The sequence below is a fragment of the Aedes aegypti genome, chromosome 3 (assembly GCF_002204515.2).
Source record: "Aedes aegypti strain LVP_AGWG chromosome 3, AaegL5.0 Primary Assembly, whole genome shotgun sequence".
Taxonomy (NCBI): domain Eukaryota; kingdom Metazoa; phylum Arthropoda; class Insecta; order Diptera; family Culicidae; genus Aedes; species Aedes aegypti.
The window spans coordinates 345,124,733-345,146,039 of record NC_035109.1 but is presented as its reverse complement, the minus strand read 5'-3'; the positions used below and the strand labels follow the sequence as shown (position 1 = coordinate 345,146,039).

The following is a 21,307-nucleotide window of genomic DNA, read 5'->3' as shown; positions in this document are numbered from 1 at the left end:
GCACAAATCATGTTTTCTTTCTCTTTCACTTTTTGTGAATTTGCTAACAACAATGCCATTAAAGTAAATCCAATACAAGAATGCAGTGCAGAACCTCATAACGCCTTTTTCGGTAAACGTATTTCCCAGCGTGGGGGTTTATAGGGATGTTTGTGTAAACAACGCAGATTGGCCATGGCTAGGGGGTGCGTTGATATTAGCAGATTAGCAGATGATTGACCACCCGCAGTTTCTACTCCGTTATTGCAAGACCAGCTGTACTTACACGCCGGCTGCGTCCGAATGCAGATCAATTCGGGAATGGGAGGGAAATGTTGACGTGCTTTATGGAAACCGAGGAGTCCTCTGCACTTCCACAAGAAAATATTGGGAGTTTGGATATGGGAAAGGATTCGGTGAAACAGCATGCAACAAATTCAACGGATCAAAAACTATACACTTAGATCAAACTACCGAATTCGGTTATCCATTTACCGAAATCTCAACAGCTGAACGGTCGGTAAACGAATAGATTACGGATCTTTCGGTAATTCGCATTTTAGAGCCTAGTTGTCAAAACTATCGAGTTGTCGGTAATCCTTTACCGAAGAACTGTAGAACTGTTCATCATAATATTTTATGGAAAAGTGAAGATCATATGTTGATGGGACGTAAGAAAAAATTGTTAGTACTGATGCAGAGATGATCATCCAATTTTTTTCAGAGCAACACTGCTTTTTTGTTGTAAAACATAGTAGCCTGGATTACTTTGATCTACCCGCCAGGAGCACTACTGTTGCCTGCCGAGCAGTTGGTAAAGCTTGCAAAAGGCAAGTCCTATCAAAATGTGGTCTTCGACAATATTATAGTAGAAAGGATTTCACATGAGAAGAGTTTGTTCACTTTTCAATAAAATATTATGACGAAAGATAGAGAGCTGAACACAAAAGGTTGACGATTTCCATAGCAATCTCCGTATTAAATTCAAATGGCTTGTGTACAATTTTTTACCGAATCATTTCAAACTTTGGGAGGATGCTATTTACCATAACATAAATCGTTTAAGCATAAGGAGGCTGAAATGTCAAAATTTTCATTAGTATAATACCCTAACATCACTTTCACATCTAAACAGCAGCAAAAATTGATTTTCAAGACATCTGAATAAATTTTTATGATCCATAGTCTGCGGCAAAATTCGGAATTATGCATATAAATCGAGCAATTTCCGGGCAGGTCCAGGATTTTGATTTTTAGATTCCCCTGGGTTTATAATAATCTCATACTTATCAAAACACAAGTGAGAACAAAAATGCAAATTCCAACATATGTAACTGTTTTATTACCATTTGCCTATCAGCAACAATCGTTTAAATAACTCACAATCACTTGCTTCTAAATCAATTTAACGTTGTATGATTTTATCATTCAACCCATTCACAGATACGGTAGTAGATCTCCTAGTTTACTGGTATACACATCCGGTACACACTGCTTTATTTCGGCATCTTCCGTCTGCGAGAAATCTGCCGCCTTGTGGATTCCCGTCTCAACCAGTAGTGTCTGGAAGCCGCAGTTTTTCCCCAACAGGATGTCCGTATTGAGTCGGTCGCCGATCATGAGCGTCCGACTCGGGTCCACCTTGTACTCCTTCTGCAGAATATCACAAATGTGTTTGTTCGGTTTGCCCATGACCGTTGGCTTCCGCTCGGCACAGGTCGTCACCGCGTTCACTATACTTCCCGTTCCGGGAATTACACAATCCGGCATCGGAAACCGTTCGTCCGTGTTAGTTCCGATAAAGATCACGTCCGGCTTGTCCAGATAGGAGGCCGCTTTCATCATCTTGATGAAATTGAAATGCTCATCGAATCCGACGATGACGGCTCCCACTTCCGGATCCGGAGTGAAGTTATGCACGGCATCGGCAAGGCTGCCTCCGAGGACATCCGGACCTATGCCGGTGTGCTGGATACCGACGGCATCGAGTTCTCGGGTGATACCGGTGGAACCGACCACGTACACTTTTTTACTGAATCCTATGTTTTTCAAATATTGGGCAGCTAGATAGGCGGTAGAGATAATATTGTCCTGGAAGATGGAATGAATATCAACATATCTATTCGGTCATCTGAATATTTGAAGAAGGACATACAACGCCAACATTGAAACCCAGTTTCACCGATTTGGCCACAAATTCGGGACGAGTCTTAGTCGAATTGTTAGTTACGAAAAATAACTGCTTCCCATTCTCGATGAGCTTATTGATAACATCAGTGGCATGCGGAAGCGTGTCGTTGTCAACCCAGATAACGCCTGAAATGTTCAGATGGTCAATACATATAGGGTCACAGGTCAAACAAGATCATCTTACCATCACAATCGGTCAAAATCGTATCGAAGGAGTTGATCCATTCTTTGATCTCAGTTGTACTGAGTGAGGCCAGATTGGTTCCAGAGTTCTTGTACATGGTTGACAATAGCCGGTAGCTAGCAATAAATCAAGTTCGATTTAAATTGAATAATAACCGAAGGTAGTTGATGAAAAAAAACAATCTTACGTGGTACGAGCACAATGCTGCATAGATCCAGCGGCGGATGCTTCAGTCAGGATATTTTCCCCAAAAATCAATGGGAAACTCTCCGTCCGAAACAAAAATGTAGCTTGCGATATTCCACCTATGCTATAGCAGCGGATTGTGAAAATGACATTGAAACTGACAGATAATGTCACCGTTTTTACACTGTAAACACAAATTGATAGGATTGACAGAATTGACTGTTGTTTCACTTCAAACGTTTCACTAGAATCACACAATTTCCACTGAATATTATTGTTAATTAATGACTTACCTGATTACGAGGTTTGTACTTACCTGACGTAAATTATCTACATCTTCATCACCTTTTGAAACCGCTGATAAAATAAGAATCCATGTAAACAATTATTCGAACAAAGGGCTAACTTGCCCGACTTCAGTAGGCGAGCCATCACATCCACATGTATGTTTGAACTGTCAAACAAACCGCTGAGAGAGTATTCTGTTCTATGTTTATACACACTCGCTCTCAATTCGCTCTCTTGGCTGTTTTATACAGACGATGGTTGTAGCTCCCTGTGGGCACACTGGTGTCTTCAGTTCGTCTTTGTCTTTCCTCTGCTACCGATGTACGCGGACATACGTTGGATCGCTACGCAGTTCTTGACACAAGGAAGCTGGAAGGCGAATAGCTTGAAACAGAAATCCTTGCTCCTCAGACACAAAAGAAATCGCGCAATTAAACGTCGTTGATTGGTTTAGGCGATATCTGCAGTGTAAAAAGCAATTCATTGTGTAACGTGGATAATCGGTGACTGTGAATGTGTTCGATATTAATTTGAGATCTGTGAGATAAGAGCATTCCCAAATTGATTGAGTCCGTGTCGCGTTATCGATTATCGCTTCCCTGCGGTTTGTCGTCGCAGTCGTGAACCGTCGAAGAGATTGCTGACGAAAACATGACATAAATTAAAAATTCAACCAATACACTAAGGAGCGAATGGAACGCAGAAAGGCCATGGAAAACAGTGCTTATGATATAAGAGTTAGGAAAGCATCAGCCAAAGGCGAGATGAAATGAAGCTGCTAAAGATGAAGTGGTAATAAGAAAAAATACAAGCAGCGAAGAAAATCGATCTCCAAGCAACCAAAGGTCTTACGCTCTTTGATCGCGTATGTGCGTGTGCTAGTGAGGGAGGTGTTCTACGTGTACTCCTATTTGTTTGTGTTAGTATCTCGTTCGCTCTCGCGCTCTCTCATTGGCGAGGCATTTAATGAGTGCGGAAAACCAACAAGCTAACGAAGAAGAGCGTATGTTTTGGTGAAGAAGGTCACCACCGAGTCACGATTGTGTATAGTTTTTTTTTCGTGTGCACCTAGGTCCGATTCGTCCACTCCACAAAGCTTCGTGGCGGAGTATGTGTATCAATATTTCAGTTTTGCGTTTACCTTACCACATGCTCTCTACACAATAACCCCTTCACGCAACGTCCGCTGGGGGTTATTCTATTTATTCACCATCGTATGTGATGCGCGAAAAGAATGGCTTTGAAAACGTTGTAAATAATATCGAAACGTACTAGCCAAGCTCGAGGAAACAAGTGCTGCCAAAATCAAAATTCAACCACCGAAAAATTGCCAATTTTTCTGTAATTGAGGTGTTGTGCAATCGCGTTGGCGCATCAATTCGGCAACATGAGCGAGAAAACAACAACCAATGGCCTCGGGTGCAGCAACGGTGATAACAGCAGTGCCAAACAGCAACAGCCATCACAACCACCACAGCAAGATGCTACAAGTGGTGCAGAATCATGCGGCAGCAACAGTAGAGCTTCCAGCAGCTTGGGAGGTTCCTCCACCAACCTGGAGGTCAACGGCAAACCCAAAGGGCTGAACGATAGTCTGCAGCAGCAGTTCTGTCGGTTTGCGGATTACTTCGTCATCTGCGGGCTCGATTTGGCGTCCGGGCTCGAGATGGACCTGTTTGCAGGTAGGATGCTTGATCGATTATTATGAAATTTGGTTAAGATAATAAGTAAGACAGTACCGTGGATTCGGATAAAATTGATCAGTATGTCAAGCATTGCATAGAATGAGGCTAATTCATACACATTTGTCCTTCAAATATCGTGTTACGTTAGAAGTTAGACTGTTCAGCACTATGCAAAATTTCCTGGAAACATATCTCTAATATGCGTATCAAGTGATCCCACGAAGATTTATGAATAAGCCTTTAACCCACACATACTCATGAGATTACGTTTTATCATATTTTGAGTTCAATGACTGATTTTATTCATGAAGTATCAGTCATAACATCAACATGCAATACCAGTGATTTTTGACCAATATTAGATATACAGTCGTCTCTCCACATCTCGATATCGAAGGGACCATTGAGATAGGGAGAGATCGAGACATAGAACATGTTTTTTTACGAATACTAGATTGAAAAGCGATCCGTTGTTATGAAAATAGGAATAATAATAAACAAGCGGACGTCATTGCATGCTCTTCGATTTTTTTTTATATCACGAAAATCTGGTCTAGTATCCTTTGATAAAGTGCATATCGACATACGGAGAGAAAATCGGGAACGAAAAATCAACAAAACCACATCGAGATATGGAGATACCGAGATAAGGAGGATATCAAGATATGGAGAGAAAATTTATATGCAGAATGAAGGGACCGAGGAAACCATCGACATAAGGAGAGATATCGAGATGTAGAACATCGAGATGTGGAGAGTTGACTGTATTGTAGTATATACCGTTTCCTTTGTTTAGTGCATGTCATGTTACTTTGTCACTATATATATAATAGAAGTGATAGAAAAAATCTGCTTTCTTACACTTGTCGGTTCTAAATAAGTTGATAGTACTGCAAAGACGCGCCGCTGTATCAGTTATATTCGGATCCCTTGATAAATTAAGAGATGACACCGTATTGTCCATGTATCACAATCCTAGTCTTCACTTCACCAAACAAGAGAACTAAATAAATAAAAGATTAGTAAATAAATAGTTGAACACTGATCCATTTTCCCTTGTCTCAGGATAATCCTCGGCCAACTGGGAAAATTGTTTTAACCTGAAACATCTTGTTCTCTTCGTTTAAAGCAGTCAGGACTAGGGTTTTGTTAGTTGATATTTACCCCAAAGGGTCAGCTATTTCCTGTACTTAAAAAGATCAACCGATATTAAATCTACGTTGTTTTTAGCGTTGTGGTCACCATCCTCTATAATTTCTTAGTTCTTGACAGTATTGAAAACATAAGGCAATCTGACGTTCAATAACCTACACGGAGACGGAATTCAACTCAATTTTGGGTTGTTTCAACGCAATTCCGTAGTTGAGCCCAATAACTCAATTTTGGATAAATTTCCAAGGTCCCCACTAGGTAGTTTGGCTTTAATTCCATTAGAAAAATATACTCAATTTTGGGTTGATTTAACGCAAAATTGAGTTCTTTCGACCCAAACATAATAAAAGTTGCATTTACCCAAATTTGGCTTATTGGGCCAAAGTACCCCCATTGGGTAGATGCAGCTCTCTCTATTTTTGACAACATTCGTGTGGGAGAAAGAGAAAACCGAGAGATTTTGGGTTGAAACTATCCTCCTCCTTCTGTCGGGTGTGAGATCACTGCGTCCATTTTTTTTTAGAACTATTGTGATATACCCTTTTGCTTTTACAAAGACCCTCAGTGGCGGGAACGCCACCGGAATACTTTGCGCGGTGACTGAACTTTTAGCCATCTGCCATTGATGGGCAGAAGTCCTAAGTTGCAGCATTGTGAATCCCCCAATCTGGTACGATCAGCCTGATAAAGCCGACCACTTCCCTGGGAGATGCGTTCCAAATATCGGCCGGCTCCAAAAAGTGCTTGCCAAATATTTTGGATCTTCGTTGTATATGTGCACTGCAGGAGCAGAGAAGGTGTTGTGAGGTTTCGCACGTTTCACTACAGAAACGGCAATTTGGGTTTTGGATGGCTCCGATCTTTTGTAAATGGTATCTGCTGGGGCAGTGTCCAGTTATAAGACCGGTGTAGGTGCTGAGGTCCCTTCCCTTTTGTTGAGACCAATGAGTTTTTGTGTTTGTTTCGAATTAATTGTGACGAATCTTTTAGATTGATTCGCATTGGAAACTGTTTTCCAATTGGATATAATTTGCCTGGACAACCAGCTGTTCAGTTCAATATTTAGTGAGCAGTTTGATATGCCAAAGAATGGCTCAGGACCAATGAATGTATTGGCCGATCCATTCCTGGCTGGCTCATCGGCAATTTCATTACCCTCTAGACCCATATGCCCGGGGATCCAATATAGTTTAACTCGATTGCGGATGGCTAGGGTTTTTAGAGCAAGAGCACATTCCCACACTAATTTTGAGTTAAAAGTGTAAGCTTTCAGAGCATGAAGAGCTGCTTGGCTGTCGGAGAAAATACAGATTGTGGCATTTCTGTAATTCCTCTTTATGATGAGCTGCACACATTCAATGATAGCATTCTTTTCAACCTGAAAAACTGTAGGCCACTGTCCGAGAGGGACAGAGATTTTGGTTCTTGGTCCGTGCACTCCAGATCCAGAACGATTGTTCATTCTCGATCCATCAGTGTAGAATTTGATTGAGCCTGGAGGAATACTCGGTCCACCTTCTTGCCACTCTTGGCGAGAAGGAATGAACACCGTATATGATATGTCATAATTCACAACCATTTCCATCCAGTCACTGCATTTTTCTACAATTGGATTTATAGAAAATTCGTTTAGTATGCTTAGGTGACCGGTTAAATCACCTGGCAGAAGGTTTATTGATCGTTTTAGCCTCAGAGCGCTTATCTCAACATCCAGCTTTATGAATTGATCTAGCCGGGGCAGATTAAGCATTGCATCTAGGGCGAATGAAGGGGTGCTGCGAACTGCACCAGTAATGGCGACGCACGCGGCGCGTTGGATTTTGTTCAGCTTGGCACTAGCCGTAACCTCACTTGTTTTTGGCCACCAAACAAGGGAAGCGTAGGCTATTCTAGGCCGAACGATGGTTTTATATATCCACATGATCATATTAGGTTTTAGGCCCCACTTTTTTCCACAGGTCTTTGAGCAGACCCACAGAGAATTGAGACCTTTATTTACCATGTTTTGGAGATGTGTGTTCCAATTGAGTTTAGCATCAAGCGTAATGCCAAGGTATTTGACTTCAATTGAGTAAACCAATTGTGTTTGATTAAGGAAAAGAGGTTGCAGCTGTACCTTTCTGCGCTTTGTAAAAGGAACAATCGTAGTTTTTGAAGGATTTATCCCCAGTTTCTCTTTCAGACACCAGGAGAGCGTGTAATCGAGAGCTGATTGCATTCTTGCAAGGACAACGCTTTCAAATTTGCCGCGTACAATGATGAAAACATCATCAGCGTAGCCAACAACCTCGAATCCTCTTTTTTCCAGGCTATTAAGTAGATCATCCACCACTAGAGACCATAGCAAAGGTGAAAGTACCCCTCCTTGAGGACACCCCTTTGTGGCCATGACAGTGGCGCACGATCCGCTCAACTCGGATGAGATTCGGCAATTTGCTAGCATAGCATGTACCCAGGTAGCAATGCATGGGTCAAATTTTCTCCTATGCATTGCTGACACTATAGACGAATAGGAAGCGTTATCGAATGCACCCTCAATGTCAAGAAATGCCACGATGGCGATTTCCTTTGCATGAAATGTTTTCTCGTTCTTGTTGACTAGCATGTGTAGTGCTGAGATCGTAGATTTTCCACTTTGGTAAGCGAATTGGTATTTGGAAAAAGGCATTGCTTCCATAAATTTTGAATTTATGAACTCTCCTAAGACCTTTTCCATTATTTTAAGCATCACTGACGACAGACTTATCGGTCTGTATGCTTTGGGATTGGTTTTGTCTTTTTTTTCCCGGCTTCGGGATAAAGACAACTCGAACTTGACGCCAGCGATCTGGAATATGTCCTAAGACTAAACTGGCCTTAAAAATCTCTATCATGGGAGGAATAAACGTTTGCTCCTCTTTCTGGATAAGCGCTGGGAAAATTCCATTCATGCCAGCAGATTTAAATGGCTCAAAGGATCTCACTGCCCTTTCCACCCTTGCTCGCGTAAAGGCTTCTTTGGCAACCTTCAATGCGTCTCTTTTGGTACTTGAGTCCCATGACAGGAGCTCTTGTTGACCAGAGACGCCATGTATGTTGCCATTAGCGTTCACGATCGCTTCAGGGATTGAATCAGGGAAGTGAGTCCTCAGCATTTCACTCAGTGTTTCTGTGGGATCCACAGTTAGCGAACCGTCAGTCTTTCGGAGAGTTCCCAGACCATTGGAGTGGTCTTTCGATAGAGTTTTATGAAGTCTGGCAGCTACGGGAGTCTTCTCAATGCTTTCACACATGAGGACCCATGATTTCCGCTTAGCTAGCCTTATTTCCTTGTTGTAGTCTGTCAGAGCCTTTCGGTATAGGCTCCAATCAGTAGAGCGTTCGGCGTTTGAAACTATAATCGATATACTTAATTTTGGGTAAAATAAACTCGGTAAAAATATTTCTCCGTGTATATCTTTTTTGCACACGCCCGCTTATGGATTGTTTTCATACGAAAACCGTTTCCGTATGAAAAAAAAAACAAACAAAAAATCTCATTTGATCTTGTTGCTGGAGAGAAAAGGATGCGATAGCCTTAGTAACAAAGGACACAGTTTTTCTAGCAAGACAATGAAAGCATATAGTTGTTGTATTTAGCCTATGCTGTAAAGCTATAATTTATTAAACAATTAGTCATAATTCTTACATTTTTTACTATTTACTCACAACTTCGATACTTTACATCCATGCTGTTGCTTGTTTTCATGAGCACCACTTTGATCTACTTTAACAACACGGCTGCAAAACAAAAACCGAAGAATGACATACAGTGACCGGCGAAAAAAAGGATCATTTGGACCAAAATGACCAAGTTTGGAAACTTAGATCTTGACTGCAAGAACTCCGAATGATCTGATTCTACCACCACTAGAAAATAACTTAAAATTTATGCAGTAAAAAACTCACACCATTTTGATCACACACTTTGAAGTTATCGCAAATGTCTCATATTGAAGGATATGTGAAAATTTTTGTTTTGATATATTTTGAAAAGTATGAATTTCACAGAAAAAAAATTATCCTACACACTCGAACAAGTCAAACATTTTTGCATAGTTCAAAATGAAAAATTTAGCATTTTTTACAAATTGGAGCATTTGCGATACCTTTAGAGTGGATGATCAAAATACTGGGAATTTTGCACTGCCCAAATTTTACAGTTACAGGCAAAATTCAAGTCATAAAACTTGGTAATTTTGTATGGAAAACGGTAAAATGATATTTTTTTTTTCGCCGGTCACGGTGCACAACATTTATAGTCCGACAATGAACATAATAGACACAGTGTCTAGGGACTATTAAAAAGTTGAATTTATGGAGTTTATATTAATTAATTAAATCAGTCAATGTGATATGTCAATTAATCAATTGGTCAATATTGTATGTCGGCAATGTGTAAAACTCAGGGTATATCTACTTTAAAATTCATGACATATATGTTGAATCTCCAAGAATTTACTTAAATAACCCAATTTGTTCCATGACATTCCATGATAATTTAAGAATAAATGGCAATTTTTGATCTTATTGTTGCGGTAAGCTTCCCCATAAGAAAAGCCTCTATTACCGGAATAATAGGAAAGGCCAGCTTAATCTACAGCAGTAATAACACGTCCAAAATACGATGAGAATAATTGGAGTATTTTTTTCCAACGTATGTGTGCTTGTTTTACTGGAACTATCCAATAAATGGCTAAAGGGACCTATGGAGTATTTTTGGCATGGATTACTGAAAGAATAGAATTCGAAGAAAATTTCCGATGTTAAAAGAGTTGAAATTCAAGAGGAACCTGGAATTATTCTACCAGATATATATGTAACAAATCTTCGTAAAACTTTTGCGATCATACTCAGCCCTAGCATACTAGAGCCCTGTTATTAATCCTAAGAGCATACATTAGAGGAATTTATGAGTTATGTTTTTTTGAAGAAGATGAAGATGTTTCTCGAAATATCCCTAATTAATTGTATTGAAATATCCTTGGAAATAAATCCTTGTAAGAATTGCCGGAGAAATTCACAGAGTGATTCTTGAATGAACCTCTAGAAGAAATAACTTGCAGGATTACTTAAGAAACCTTTTTGGGAAATCCTTGGAAGAATACTTGGATAATCTAGAAGAGTTCTTTCAAATATATTGGAAAAATTCTGTGTAAATTTGGTTCGTTGTGATCATTTATCAGAAGCAAATGACCTAAAAACCTCTATCATATATATTAATATTAGGTAGCATAGTGCGAAAGAATCTCTGAAGAAACACCCAGAGGAATCCAGGTAACATTATTTCTGAGGGTATCTTAGGAGAAAAAGAAGAATTCTTCATGAATTCACGTAAAATTTACAATAATTGTTTTGAGAAACTTTATGTAAAAACTAAGATGTATCTCTAGAACCATTTGAAAATCCTGGAATTACATTTGAAGTAACTTTTCGAATACCTGATGAATTTCTGGAGAAATATGTGGATGAATAATTGAACCATTTCTTAAAGGAATGCCTGGAGGAATTCTAGAAAGCATCGTTTGAAAAATTTCTAGGAAACACTTTAGAGAACTTTCTCTTTCATATAATCCTAATTCTAGACCAACCTTTGAAAATATTATGTAACAAAAGTCATATGCGAGATAAACGATGTTTAAGTTAGAGTTTCTTCAGCAACTCATACATTAAAATGTTATTGTATTTTCTTGCAAATCCAACCCAAATATGATATCAACTAATGTGTAAGGAACTCAATTCATCACTTGCGACAAAGATCGTGTATTGTTTTTCATTTGCGACATACGGTGTTTACAAATGTTGGCGTGCAAACGTTGTTCGGAATTCACAGATTTGAAGACTTTGAAAATCTGTGAATACATATGAATACAAGATGCATGAGTAATTGCTACTCCGTTATTGCAAGAACAACTATACTTGCACAAGGAACCAATGGATGCTACTTGGGTTTAGCTGCACCCTCAGTGTGCAAGTATTGGAGTTCCCATTGTTTGTACTACTGAGCAATATCGGTACCGGCTGCGTCCGAATGCAGGTCAATTTGGGATGGGGAGGAAATGCTGACATGTTTTTCGGTTTAAGGAAGCCGTCCTTTGCACTTCCACGAGAAAACACTGGGAGTTTAGAAAATGGGATGGGGTTGAATTATAGGATTCGTCTTGTTAAACGCCACGCTTGATTACAAAAGCCCTATGAGTACACCAGAAAAATCGTATCATTTTCAGGGGTTACACCGGCCCCAAAGAAAGCTAATAACAATGTTAAAATTGAAAAACTACATTTGTACAAAACTGGACTGGACAAGTGTTGTGGTAAATATCATTCTCCCAAAGTTTGAAGTGATTTGAAAACAAATTTACTATGCACACTACACTGATGCAAATTTTGAAGTTTCTGCTCCCCTTTGCTTAAACGATGTCAATTATGATGAAAATCATTATCCCAAAATTTGAATTGATTTGGAATAAAATTGATTGTGCACACGTCATTTGAAATTTATATGAAAATTACTATGGAAAAGACAAACCTTTTGTGTTCAGTCCCCTATCTGCTCGTCATAATAATTTATGAAAAAGTGGACACACTCTTCCCAAGCGAAATCTTTGCAGCTACAACTTTGCCGAAGACCACATTTTGTTGGGACGTAAGGATAATTTATTATTCTTGATTCCAAAGTCTAAACCATGCAGAGATGATCATTCAATTACTTTCAGAGCAACACTGATTTTTTGCTATAGAACATAGTAGCCTGGATTACTTTGATCTATCCTACCCGCTAGGAGCATCACTGTTGCCTGCCGAGCAGTTGGTTAAGCATGTAAAATGCAAACTCACTTTATGATTATGAATAGCAACTTATCCTGACGTCCAATCGAAATGTGGTCTTCGGCAAAGTTGTAGCTGCAAGGATTTCACATGAGTAGAGATTGTCCATTTTTCCATAAAATATTATGACGGCGAGATAGAGTGCTGAACACAAAAAGTTAGCGTTTTCCATAGTATTCTCCATATAAACTTCAAATGGCGTGTGCACAGTCGAATTTCTTCCGAATCACTTCAAACTTTGGGAGGATGCTATTTACCATAATAAAAATCGTTTAAGCATAGGGGAGCCAAAATTTCAAAATTTGCATCACTCTAATGCACACGCCATTTAAACTTTATATTCAAATTACTATGGAAAAGGCAAACCTTTTGTTGTCAGCCCTCTAACTCTTTGTCATAATATTCTATGGAAAAGTAAACAAACTCTTCTAAAGCGAAATGTTACCAGCTGGTACCTCATGTGATGTAGATTCTAAAGAGATGAAAATGAGCTGTTTAGTTCGGAGACTGATATAGAATAGACTGATCATCTATTTATTTCAATTTCTTTCGGAGCTCATCGGCTGAACAATCTATGAGTGTGTGAAACCGAAATTTTTCGATCGCTATTGGATTCGATATCGTTTAGTGAAGATAGTGAAGACAGGTAAAAGCACCGGTATATATGAGAAGCCCTATTTATACTATGTATAAATATGTAAAACGCAAGCTTTCAATCGATATTATGTATGAAAATTATCGGAACTGAGCTGAAACCATTTTGCTACGAAAATCTCGTTGGTCAATATAGCTTTGGTTCCTGAATTAGTCAATCACATTGATTTCTTATGAGAACCCTGGCCATATTAGGTGTATGGGAGTTAAAATTATAAGGAGCATTAATTATTTTTCTTATGTTTAGAATCAACTCGAACGTGTACATGAATGTAGCTCCATTATATGAATGTGATCTACTGAACACAAAAGGCTGTTCTCATGCTGTTTGACTATGTAAAACGGTGTATAATCCACTATGACTACAATTGGCGTATGACCTAAACCGGTGCTTCTACCCTTTTTGGAAGGCCAGAATATCGCTAGTTTTCTGGTCGCTGAATGTTGAGTATATTGGATCTACGGTAAATTGCGGCAAAACACATATTGGTACCCTCAGCAAAACATCCAAATAAATTTGGAATTTGAATTTACTTTAAAATTGTTTTGAAAATAATGGATCACGGCGCCCGCTTATACATTTAGTAACGTGCGGGAACGAAATCCGTACACCTAAGAATTGAATCGAAATCCGTCCACTCCATACAAAACGCCTGCCATTTGTATGAAGTGTAAGAATTTTGAGCCTGTACGTAAATTATATGATGAATCGGTACAGTACAGGCCCATGGCACGAGACGACTTCTAGCGTAGTGTTTACCCATTTTCGGGTAAATTGAATCGAGAGTGCAATCATAATGCGATGTTTTGTTTAATGCTTATGATCCGTAATCGAGCAAGCGTTGCAATAAAATAACTGATTGCTTTCTTGGAGGCTTGCAGGATGCCTTTCAATGTTTGCTCTCCTTCCAAAACCATCAAAATGTTGAATATGCTTTTTGGCACATTATTAGCTGCACACTTAAACGGTTTCGCCGAGAACCCAACAGCTGATATCTCGGTAATAATTTGACGATTCTCGGTAAAACTTTTACCGAGATCTCGGTAAACGTTTACCGAATCTCGGTAACGTTCGCCGAGATCTCGGCAAAACATTCGGATTGCCGAAATCTCGGTAAAATAAGTACCGAGATTCGGCGTTAAAATTTACCGAGCTCTCAGCTGTTGAATTCTCGGCGAAAAATTTTACTGAGGTCGGTGAAATAATTTAAGTGTGTGATTTGACGATATCAAAAAGTGATAATCAAACCATAACAAATAATTAAACAAAACAATTTTCACAGTTGACAACTGACAGTGGGCGATGTTCATTTATCGCCCGGGACATCCTGGCTACGAAGAACACTGTGTATTGATATGTGGTTGTCTAGGGCCTGGCACAGTTTTTTTTTTGTTGAGTTGCTTCTTCATTTTTTTATTAAGCACTTTAAACTATTTTTTTTGACTTGGAAAATGTCATGAAGTTATAAAATTTTAAGTATTTAGGCTGCAAGTAACCTTCGAGCTTCTTCTTCTTCTTGACATTACGTCCTCACTGGGACAAAGCATGCATCTCAGCTTAGTGTTCAATGAGCACTTCCACAGTTAGTAACTGAGAGCTTTCTTTGCCAAAGTTACCATCTTTGGCATTCGTTTTATCATGTGGCAGGAACGATTATGCTCTACGCCCAGTGGAATCAAGGAAATTTCCGTTACGAAACCTGGACTGACCAGGAATTGAATTCAGACATCTTTAGCATGGACTTACTTTGTAGCCGCGGACTCTAACCACTTGGCTAAAGAAGGCACCTTTGAGCCTTCGAGCTTCACACAATACAAAGTTATTAGGAATTCAAAAACATTCAAAAGTTCGATTGAAAACTCAATTAGTAATTTACGAATACTACTGTTCACTGCATAAGCGTAACCAATTGGGCTGTCGAACATAAAGCCATCACTACGTGAATGAGACAGCTCTCTCCGTGATTGGCCCTAAAATGATATTCCTAGAGCTCTACATAATGCACTTCGGTCTGCAAATCATCTCACTTACAGACATCTGCCAAGCCGTCATTACAGCCATTTTCCAACCGCAATCTTCAATTGGTAGCGTAACAGGGAAGTAATCGTCATAATTCGCACAAACCCGCCATCATCAGTGAGTACGAATAGTAACTTAATGGTAAATCCGTTCGCATATGTTCGCGGCTTGGACTTCCATGCAAAATACCGGGGATTATCATAATTGACGACCGGTACGAGCGCGCCGTATGAAAACACATGCTCGAGCAACTCGCGCGGAGTTCTTCCTATTATTACCGCAATGAATCTTAACTGGGTCGTGTGCGCATTGATGCAATGTTTTTTTCTGAGCGAAACATCATCACGATCATCGTCGTCGTCGCGTCGTATGGGGTACTTCTGCAACCCTTCGTAGTTTGTAGGGTAAAATGGTCCAAAATGCCACTTCAAACATTTTTGTAATTTACCCCTACTAAAATCCATATTTTAAGGTCATTCGAAGTGCTAACAGTAACTAAACGATTTATGATAGCTACCATCATGAAAAATTTTCCCAAATGTGAGCTATTTCACGAATTTAATTTGGGCTAGAAGGACATTAGCTGGACACAGCAAAGTCTTATTTATAATCTAATAAAAAATACCGAATGCTGTCGTAAACATCTGATATCACTAATATATTATCAAAATCGTTAAATTTGATAATTGCAAAACTATAACCAATCCATTTTTGACAGCTTTTGACGCTCAGGTTGGATCGCAAAAAAATCGGCAGAGCGAACCTCGTTGAGGCGATCCCGGGTTCGACTAGACTGGATAAAAAACATTTTGACAGCTGCAAGTGCAGATCCAGGGGCAAACAAAGAGTCAGCAACCAAGCTTCTCCATGAGTTTGTTCTTTTTCATGGAAATGCTTATTCGTTGACAAAATCTTTGGTAAAGTTTACGATCTAAGAAAAAAAAAACATGAGTCTTACGTTACATATATTAGAGCAATAAATAAATAAAAATAAGTAAAACAAGTAAATATTGTTGAATTTCATTAGGAAATTTTAGGAAAATCAATGAGTTTATATCTAAGGCTTGTAGCGGCAGCTCTTGAACAAACATATCTCAACATCATTAGAAAATCATACGAATCGAGTTAACAAAGATTCAAGCCATATTACCCTATCAGTGTGTATTGGGCCATGTTCCCCTACATCAGATCCGATACGTGCTCATCTGCTCGGTGTCTGTTTTAACGATCTGTTGCTACATCACATTGGTGTTTTCTATTTCGTTGGGTGGCAACAACCCGGAAAAGCATTGCCCTCTCCATATAGAGTTCATTTACATGTCGAAACCATTTCCAGCATGAGCTACATCCTGACCAACAATCATATTCTGTGATGTAATGTTACCAAAATAACCTTCCACGCTGGGGTTATCTGAAAATATTGAAATTCTGACCTGTGTTCATTAGTAATTCGTTTATTTTTACACATTGAACGCATACTTAAAATCAAAGTACAAATTTTCTAGAGTACTCGTTCATGAAGCACACAATAAACAACCATGAGCAGGGGCGTAGGTAGAGTTTGCAAGAACCTCTGCGTAGTCATATTTTAGGCTCCCCAAAATAGGACTGCACACCGCTATGCTTACAAACAGCCAACATGTGGCTGTACAAGTAGTGAAAATCATTATACTCTTTCTATAGGTTAATGTGTCAATGAATGATTGGAGCTTAAAAAAGTTTAGTAGTCACTATAGGTAGTGACAATAAATAAACAGTAATATATCGATTGAGATTGCTAAACCACTTGGACACTCCTATGTACCAAAATCATAATTACAAGTTTACTATAATTAAAGAAGGCTTTGAATAAGTTGAAAAACATACTTAGCATAGCATAGCATAGACTGACTGTACATGTCAATGGTTGCTACTCCGTGATTGATCCGAACCGGTAAGAATTGCACATCGATCCAAATGAATAAGGGATGGGATTTTCCGCATATTCTCGAAGTGCAATTTTAGCAGCTCTCATATTATTGATCAATAACGGCGCCGGCCAAGTCCTTACAGTCAGTTGGGAAGGGTAAGGAACGTTATTGTGTAATGATAGTTGCTTCTAAAGACCGAGAATACCTCTGCATCTCCACAATCATCACGGGACAGGTTGATTAGTGAGGAAGGAAAATGATCTGGGAGTCACCTTTGGTCGGTGATGCGATCCATGGATTAGGAGGGAAAAAACGAAACTTAAAACTAGTGTTGCAGTTTTGTATCGCAGTAAACATATATGTAGAGAAATTATAAAAAAAGTCGTCATTTATAATATCGAACTATTCAGAGGTTATTTTTAGTAATGACGAAGACAAAAAGATTGCGTATTTTAAAAGTGTATGTAACAGAAATAAGGGTATTGTCGACACATGTAATGACGAACCATTCAAAGTATGTTTGAAAATTAAAATAAAATTAAAAAAAAAGTTAAGTTGCAACAAAAAAATGTGTTACGTCGACATTCATAATGTCGAACTATTCAAAGGTTATTTTGATCAATGTCGAAAACATAATGGTATATTAAGTTTGAATGAAACGCGAAAAAGTCGACACTCATAGCTTGTTTGAAAATAAAATAAAAGCTACTTATAGCAACGATAAAAATGAATTATCATAAGCATGAAACGATCTCACCAGTACTTCGTCCTCGGCTGAACACGAAGCTTTTCGCACTTGATCAACACGAACCGAACACGATTGGTCTTGACTCCGTTGCGCGTCGCACCGGAACATGCAACCGAATCAAAAGACCACGCACTATTGTCGTTTTTTTTTTGTCCGCACTCGAATGACGCGAACCGAACACGCTTTGTTTTGATTCCGTCGCGCGTTCCATCGGAACACGCAACCAAATCAAACGACCACGCACTCTGCTCTGGCCTCTGTAAAGCACCGGGCAAACGAACGAAGCCACCGAAAACACACTCCGAGCGCGCGAAAATGAATCGGACTGCTTGGGTCTTCGCAAAGCACTGGGCAAACGAACGAAGCCAGCGAAATACACTCCGAGCGCGCGAAAATGAATCGGACTGATCTGGTCTTCGCAAAGCACTGGGCAAACGAACGAAGCCAGCGAAAATACACTCCGAGCGCGAGAAAATGAATCGGACTGCTTGGGTCTTCGCAAAGCACTCGATAAGTTGAAAAACATACTTAAAAGATAAATATTTTTCAACCACATTTAGAAAGCTGATTCGTATGTGAATTTATTCAGATATTTTGGATTTGTTTTGAAAGATAAAATGTTTTAGGGCCGATTTCTTTACCTTCGCTTAAGCAGTAAACCACGTTTACCCATATGATTAAACTAGGTTTAAGGCCTAAGCGGGGGTGAAGAAATCGGCCCTTAGACAATTATCAACTTTTGATACAACTCATGTAGGCAAAAATTTTAACATATCCATGAAACCATAATTTGGCTGGTTCATAAGTCTTGATGTATGGAAAACCTAAGTATTTTTGCCTCAGTGTAAATATGAACAGAAACAGTTATACACTAGAATCAAATACACACTTAAATCCGAATGCCGATCTCAGCTGTACAAATCTCGGTAAAAGGTCGATCGTTGACATCATAGTAAAAGTGACGTTTGGTAACGGCACCCAAAGGTGCTGTTTTAAGTAAACTTGATGTTAGGCTGACATATCAGTTAAAATTAATTTGCTTACCGCTCAGCTGTGCGGATCTTGGTAAAAGAATGAAAATTAGTTGAACTCAACTGAGTGTGTCCTCCACTGTACGAGTAAGTGTCGTATCCCCAAGATCACATAGGACAGTTATGTCTATTACAATATGTAATCTTATATATCTATGTTATATCAACTTTCATTTGAAATTTGGGCTACTATCGAGCTTGAGAGAAAAAACTGTCTTTTACCATGATTATATTTGAAAATATTGTACTTCAAGGAACAAAAATTTAAAATAAAAAAAAATGTTCGGGATCCCTCGGTGGATTTTTTGGGGAACCCGTTAAATGAAAGCTAAAAACCTATATTTTCGAATGCTGAAAGATTTAGCGATGCCTATTTTTTTGTGATAATATTGTTCTACCAGACACGCCGTGATTGCAGATAGAAAATCCATACGATTGATTCTGCAAGAACTTTTGGTATAGAACATTTTTTGTATTCAATCTGCTTCCCCATATTGGCATCAATCGAGGCAAACTATTCTCACGAGCGCACGACGTACTGGCTAATTAATTTCCACCCACATCAGTTCCTCCGTGCCGATGATGTTCGGTCCAGTTCGGGGCAGTTGTTGGCCTTTCAAGGTAAGATGACTGTTCAAGTTTCGAAGTAGACAATAACAAAACTGTGTAATGGATGCCACGATGTGACATGATGTGCTGCGTCATTTATCCGCTTTCGTTCGGTTCTGAATAAAAAGTGAGCTCAGTACAAATTCGTCGACCACATGCGAAGCGGATTAATACGTTCTGTGTTTCGGCAGAATATGCAAATGTATAGAGATGTATAGAGAGCTTGCTTACCGCAAAAACTTTGTTCAACTGTGTGGTCACCAAATGCTGAACAGTTGAGGCTTAGGCGCTCACAATCATGAATGAAGCTTTCGAACAATTAGGGGAAGATTACTGTGCATATTTTAAAACAGCTCCTAACGAAGCATGTAGGTATTTCGCCGAACTGTGTAGCATATATTTTTGGCAGACGGGAAGAGCCAATTTAGACGCTCAGCATATGAATCGGATCAACCTACACAGAGATGCCTTGACAGAGACGGATGAACAGAATGATGGATGCTGTGTTTGTCTCAACGTCACTTGTCGTGAGAGTACTCACGATCGGTACGGTTGCTCAAAAGGTGCGGTGGGGGCCCTGAAATCATGGTAACATATTCTCAAAGCAGTAAAAATTTAGTTTTAAGCAAACACTTCGGAAACAGGAAGGACAAAATGATGTTTGGAAGGGATCTCAATGTATAATGTGAAAGGGAACTTTTCATCTGCCTATTTATTTATTAGGAAACGTAAAGACTTCTTTCACAGTTGATTTACTCGTTCTTGAATACTGGCTTTTTTAAATGAATTTTGCGCACCTGTCAATACTAGTCAACCTAATAACCGGATTCCCAAATATCGAGAGTCCGGAAAATTCTGTAGCTGGATTTGAAATATTATACAACAAAATTACAAAATTGATATTTTCACTAGTCCTAAAGATCAAATAAAAATACATGGACACCGTCTTCAGGCATTTAGCTGCACAGACTGTATCTTAACACTAGACAAAGAACAAGCATGCTCCAGTGGCACAGTCGAGAAACATTCCTGATGGAAAGTTTCAATGGCTGAAGCGGGAATGGAACCCACACCTCATGGCACGATGCGCTTCAATGCCTGACGACACTAACCGCACGGCCACGAAGCTCAACGTCTATCCAGAAAATTTGGGGCGACTCAATCTAAATGTTTCCACATACGATTTCTCAAAATCCTTAGAAAAAAAAACAACTGTTGGAACATACATTGTTGCCACGTCCTTTTGTCAATTGGGGGAAAGGAAGGAATGTTAATTAGACAATTGTTGTTACTAGAAATCTGGAGAAACCCTGCATTTCCCACAACTACTTGGAAGTAGGAGTGTTTTGTTAGTGATGGATGAGATATTCGACCGTATGGATACCACTGTGACCGTATGGATACCACGGTTAAGTCCATTTATGCAATTCTAACTATAGAGAAAGTTAGCTTTTAGGAAAAATTTTACAAATATAAGAAAGGGACGGGCCTAGGATTGAACCCACGAACTTCTGCTTGGGAAGCAGAAGCGGTAGCCATTGGACTACTAACTCCGTCTGGCATTCGGGAGAAATGGTCATTCGGGGAAAAGTAGCGCAATCTACCAAAACATATCTCGATAAAGTTAACGTCAAACGCTCCGTCATTCTAATTAATGTCATGATCTGAAGTTTTGAGCAGATTTGCTGTTCAAAACTGATTTTTCTTCCGACAACATTGTGCCGGCAAACTTCGTCCTGCCATCAAGTAGGCTGTTGGAAAACGCTATGAATCGTCCCATACAAAATGACAATCCGATTTTTGTTATCTCCTGGTTCAGACATGG

At 39.3% G+C, this 21,307-nt stretch overlaps 2 protein-coding genes across 8 annotated transcripts in view; one reads left to right on the top strand and one right to left on the bottom strand.

Moving 5' to 3' along the window:
- Positions 1-1,294: 1,294 nt before the first annotated feature.
- LOC110678816 (glycerol-3-phosphate phosphatase-like) lies at positions 1,295-2,923 on the bottom strand. The gene is made up of 5 exons (XM_021852243.1): positions 2,833-2,923; positions 2,541-2,723; positions 2,354-2,469; positions 2,135-2,295; positions 1,295-2,070 (listed from the first exon to the last, which is right to left on the bottom strand). Exons 2-5 carry the CDS (start codon positions 2,561-2,563, stop codon positions 1,417-1,419), a joined length of 954 nt encoding a protein of 317 aa, XP_021707935.1. The 5' UTR covers positions 2,564-2,723; positions 2,833-2,923; the 3' UTR covers positions 1,295-1,416.
- Positions 2,924-3,111: 188 nt separating this feature from the next.
- Positions 3,112-21,307, top strand: part of LOC5572083 (DENN domain-containing protein 5A) — a 123,513-nt gene continuing 105,317 nt past the window's right edge. For 4 of the 7 annotated variants that reach the window (XM_021852239.1, XM_021852240.1, XM_021852241.1 and 1 more), the window contains exon 1: positions 3,112-4,509. In XM_021852239.1, the coding sequence (XP_021707931.1) occupies positions 4,215-4,509 (295 nt within the window). In that variant the 5' untranslated portion in view covers positions 3,112-4,214. The remainder of the gene's footprint in view (positions 4,510-21,307) is intronic. The other 3 variants (XM_021852238.1, XM_021852237.1, XM_021852242.1) reach the window with 3 other exon arrangements.

What these genes read in the sequence shown, in the direction of transcription:
- LOC110678816 (XM_021852243.1), bottom strand. Translation starts at nt 2,563, where the DNA reads ATGCAGCATTGTGCTCGTACCAC. An exon ending in GATTTTGACCGATTGTGATG is followed by an intron (nt 2,296 to 2,353) that starts GTAAGATGATCT and finishes TGAACATTTCAG; the next exon opens with GCGTTATCTGGGTTGACAAC. An exon ending in TGGGTTTCAATGTTGGCGTT is followed by an intron (nt 2,071 to 2,134) that starts GTATGTCCTTCT and finishes TCCATCTTCCAG; the next exon opens with GACAATATTATCTCTACCGC.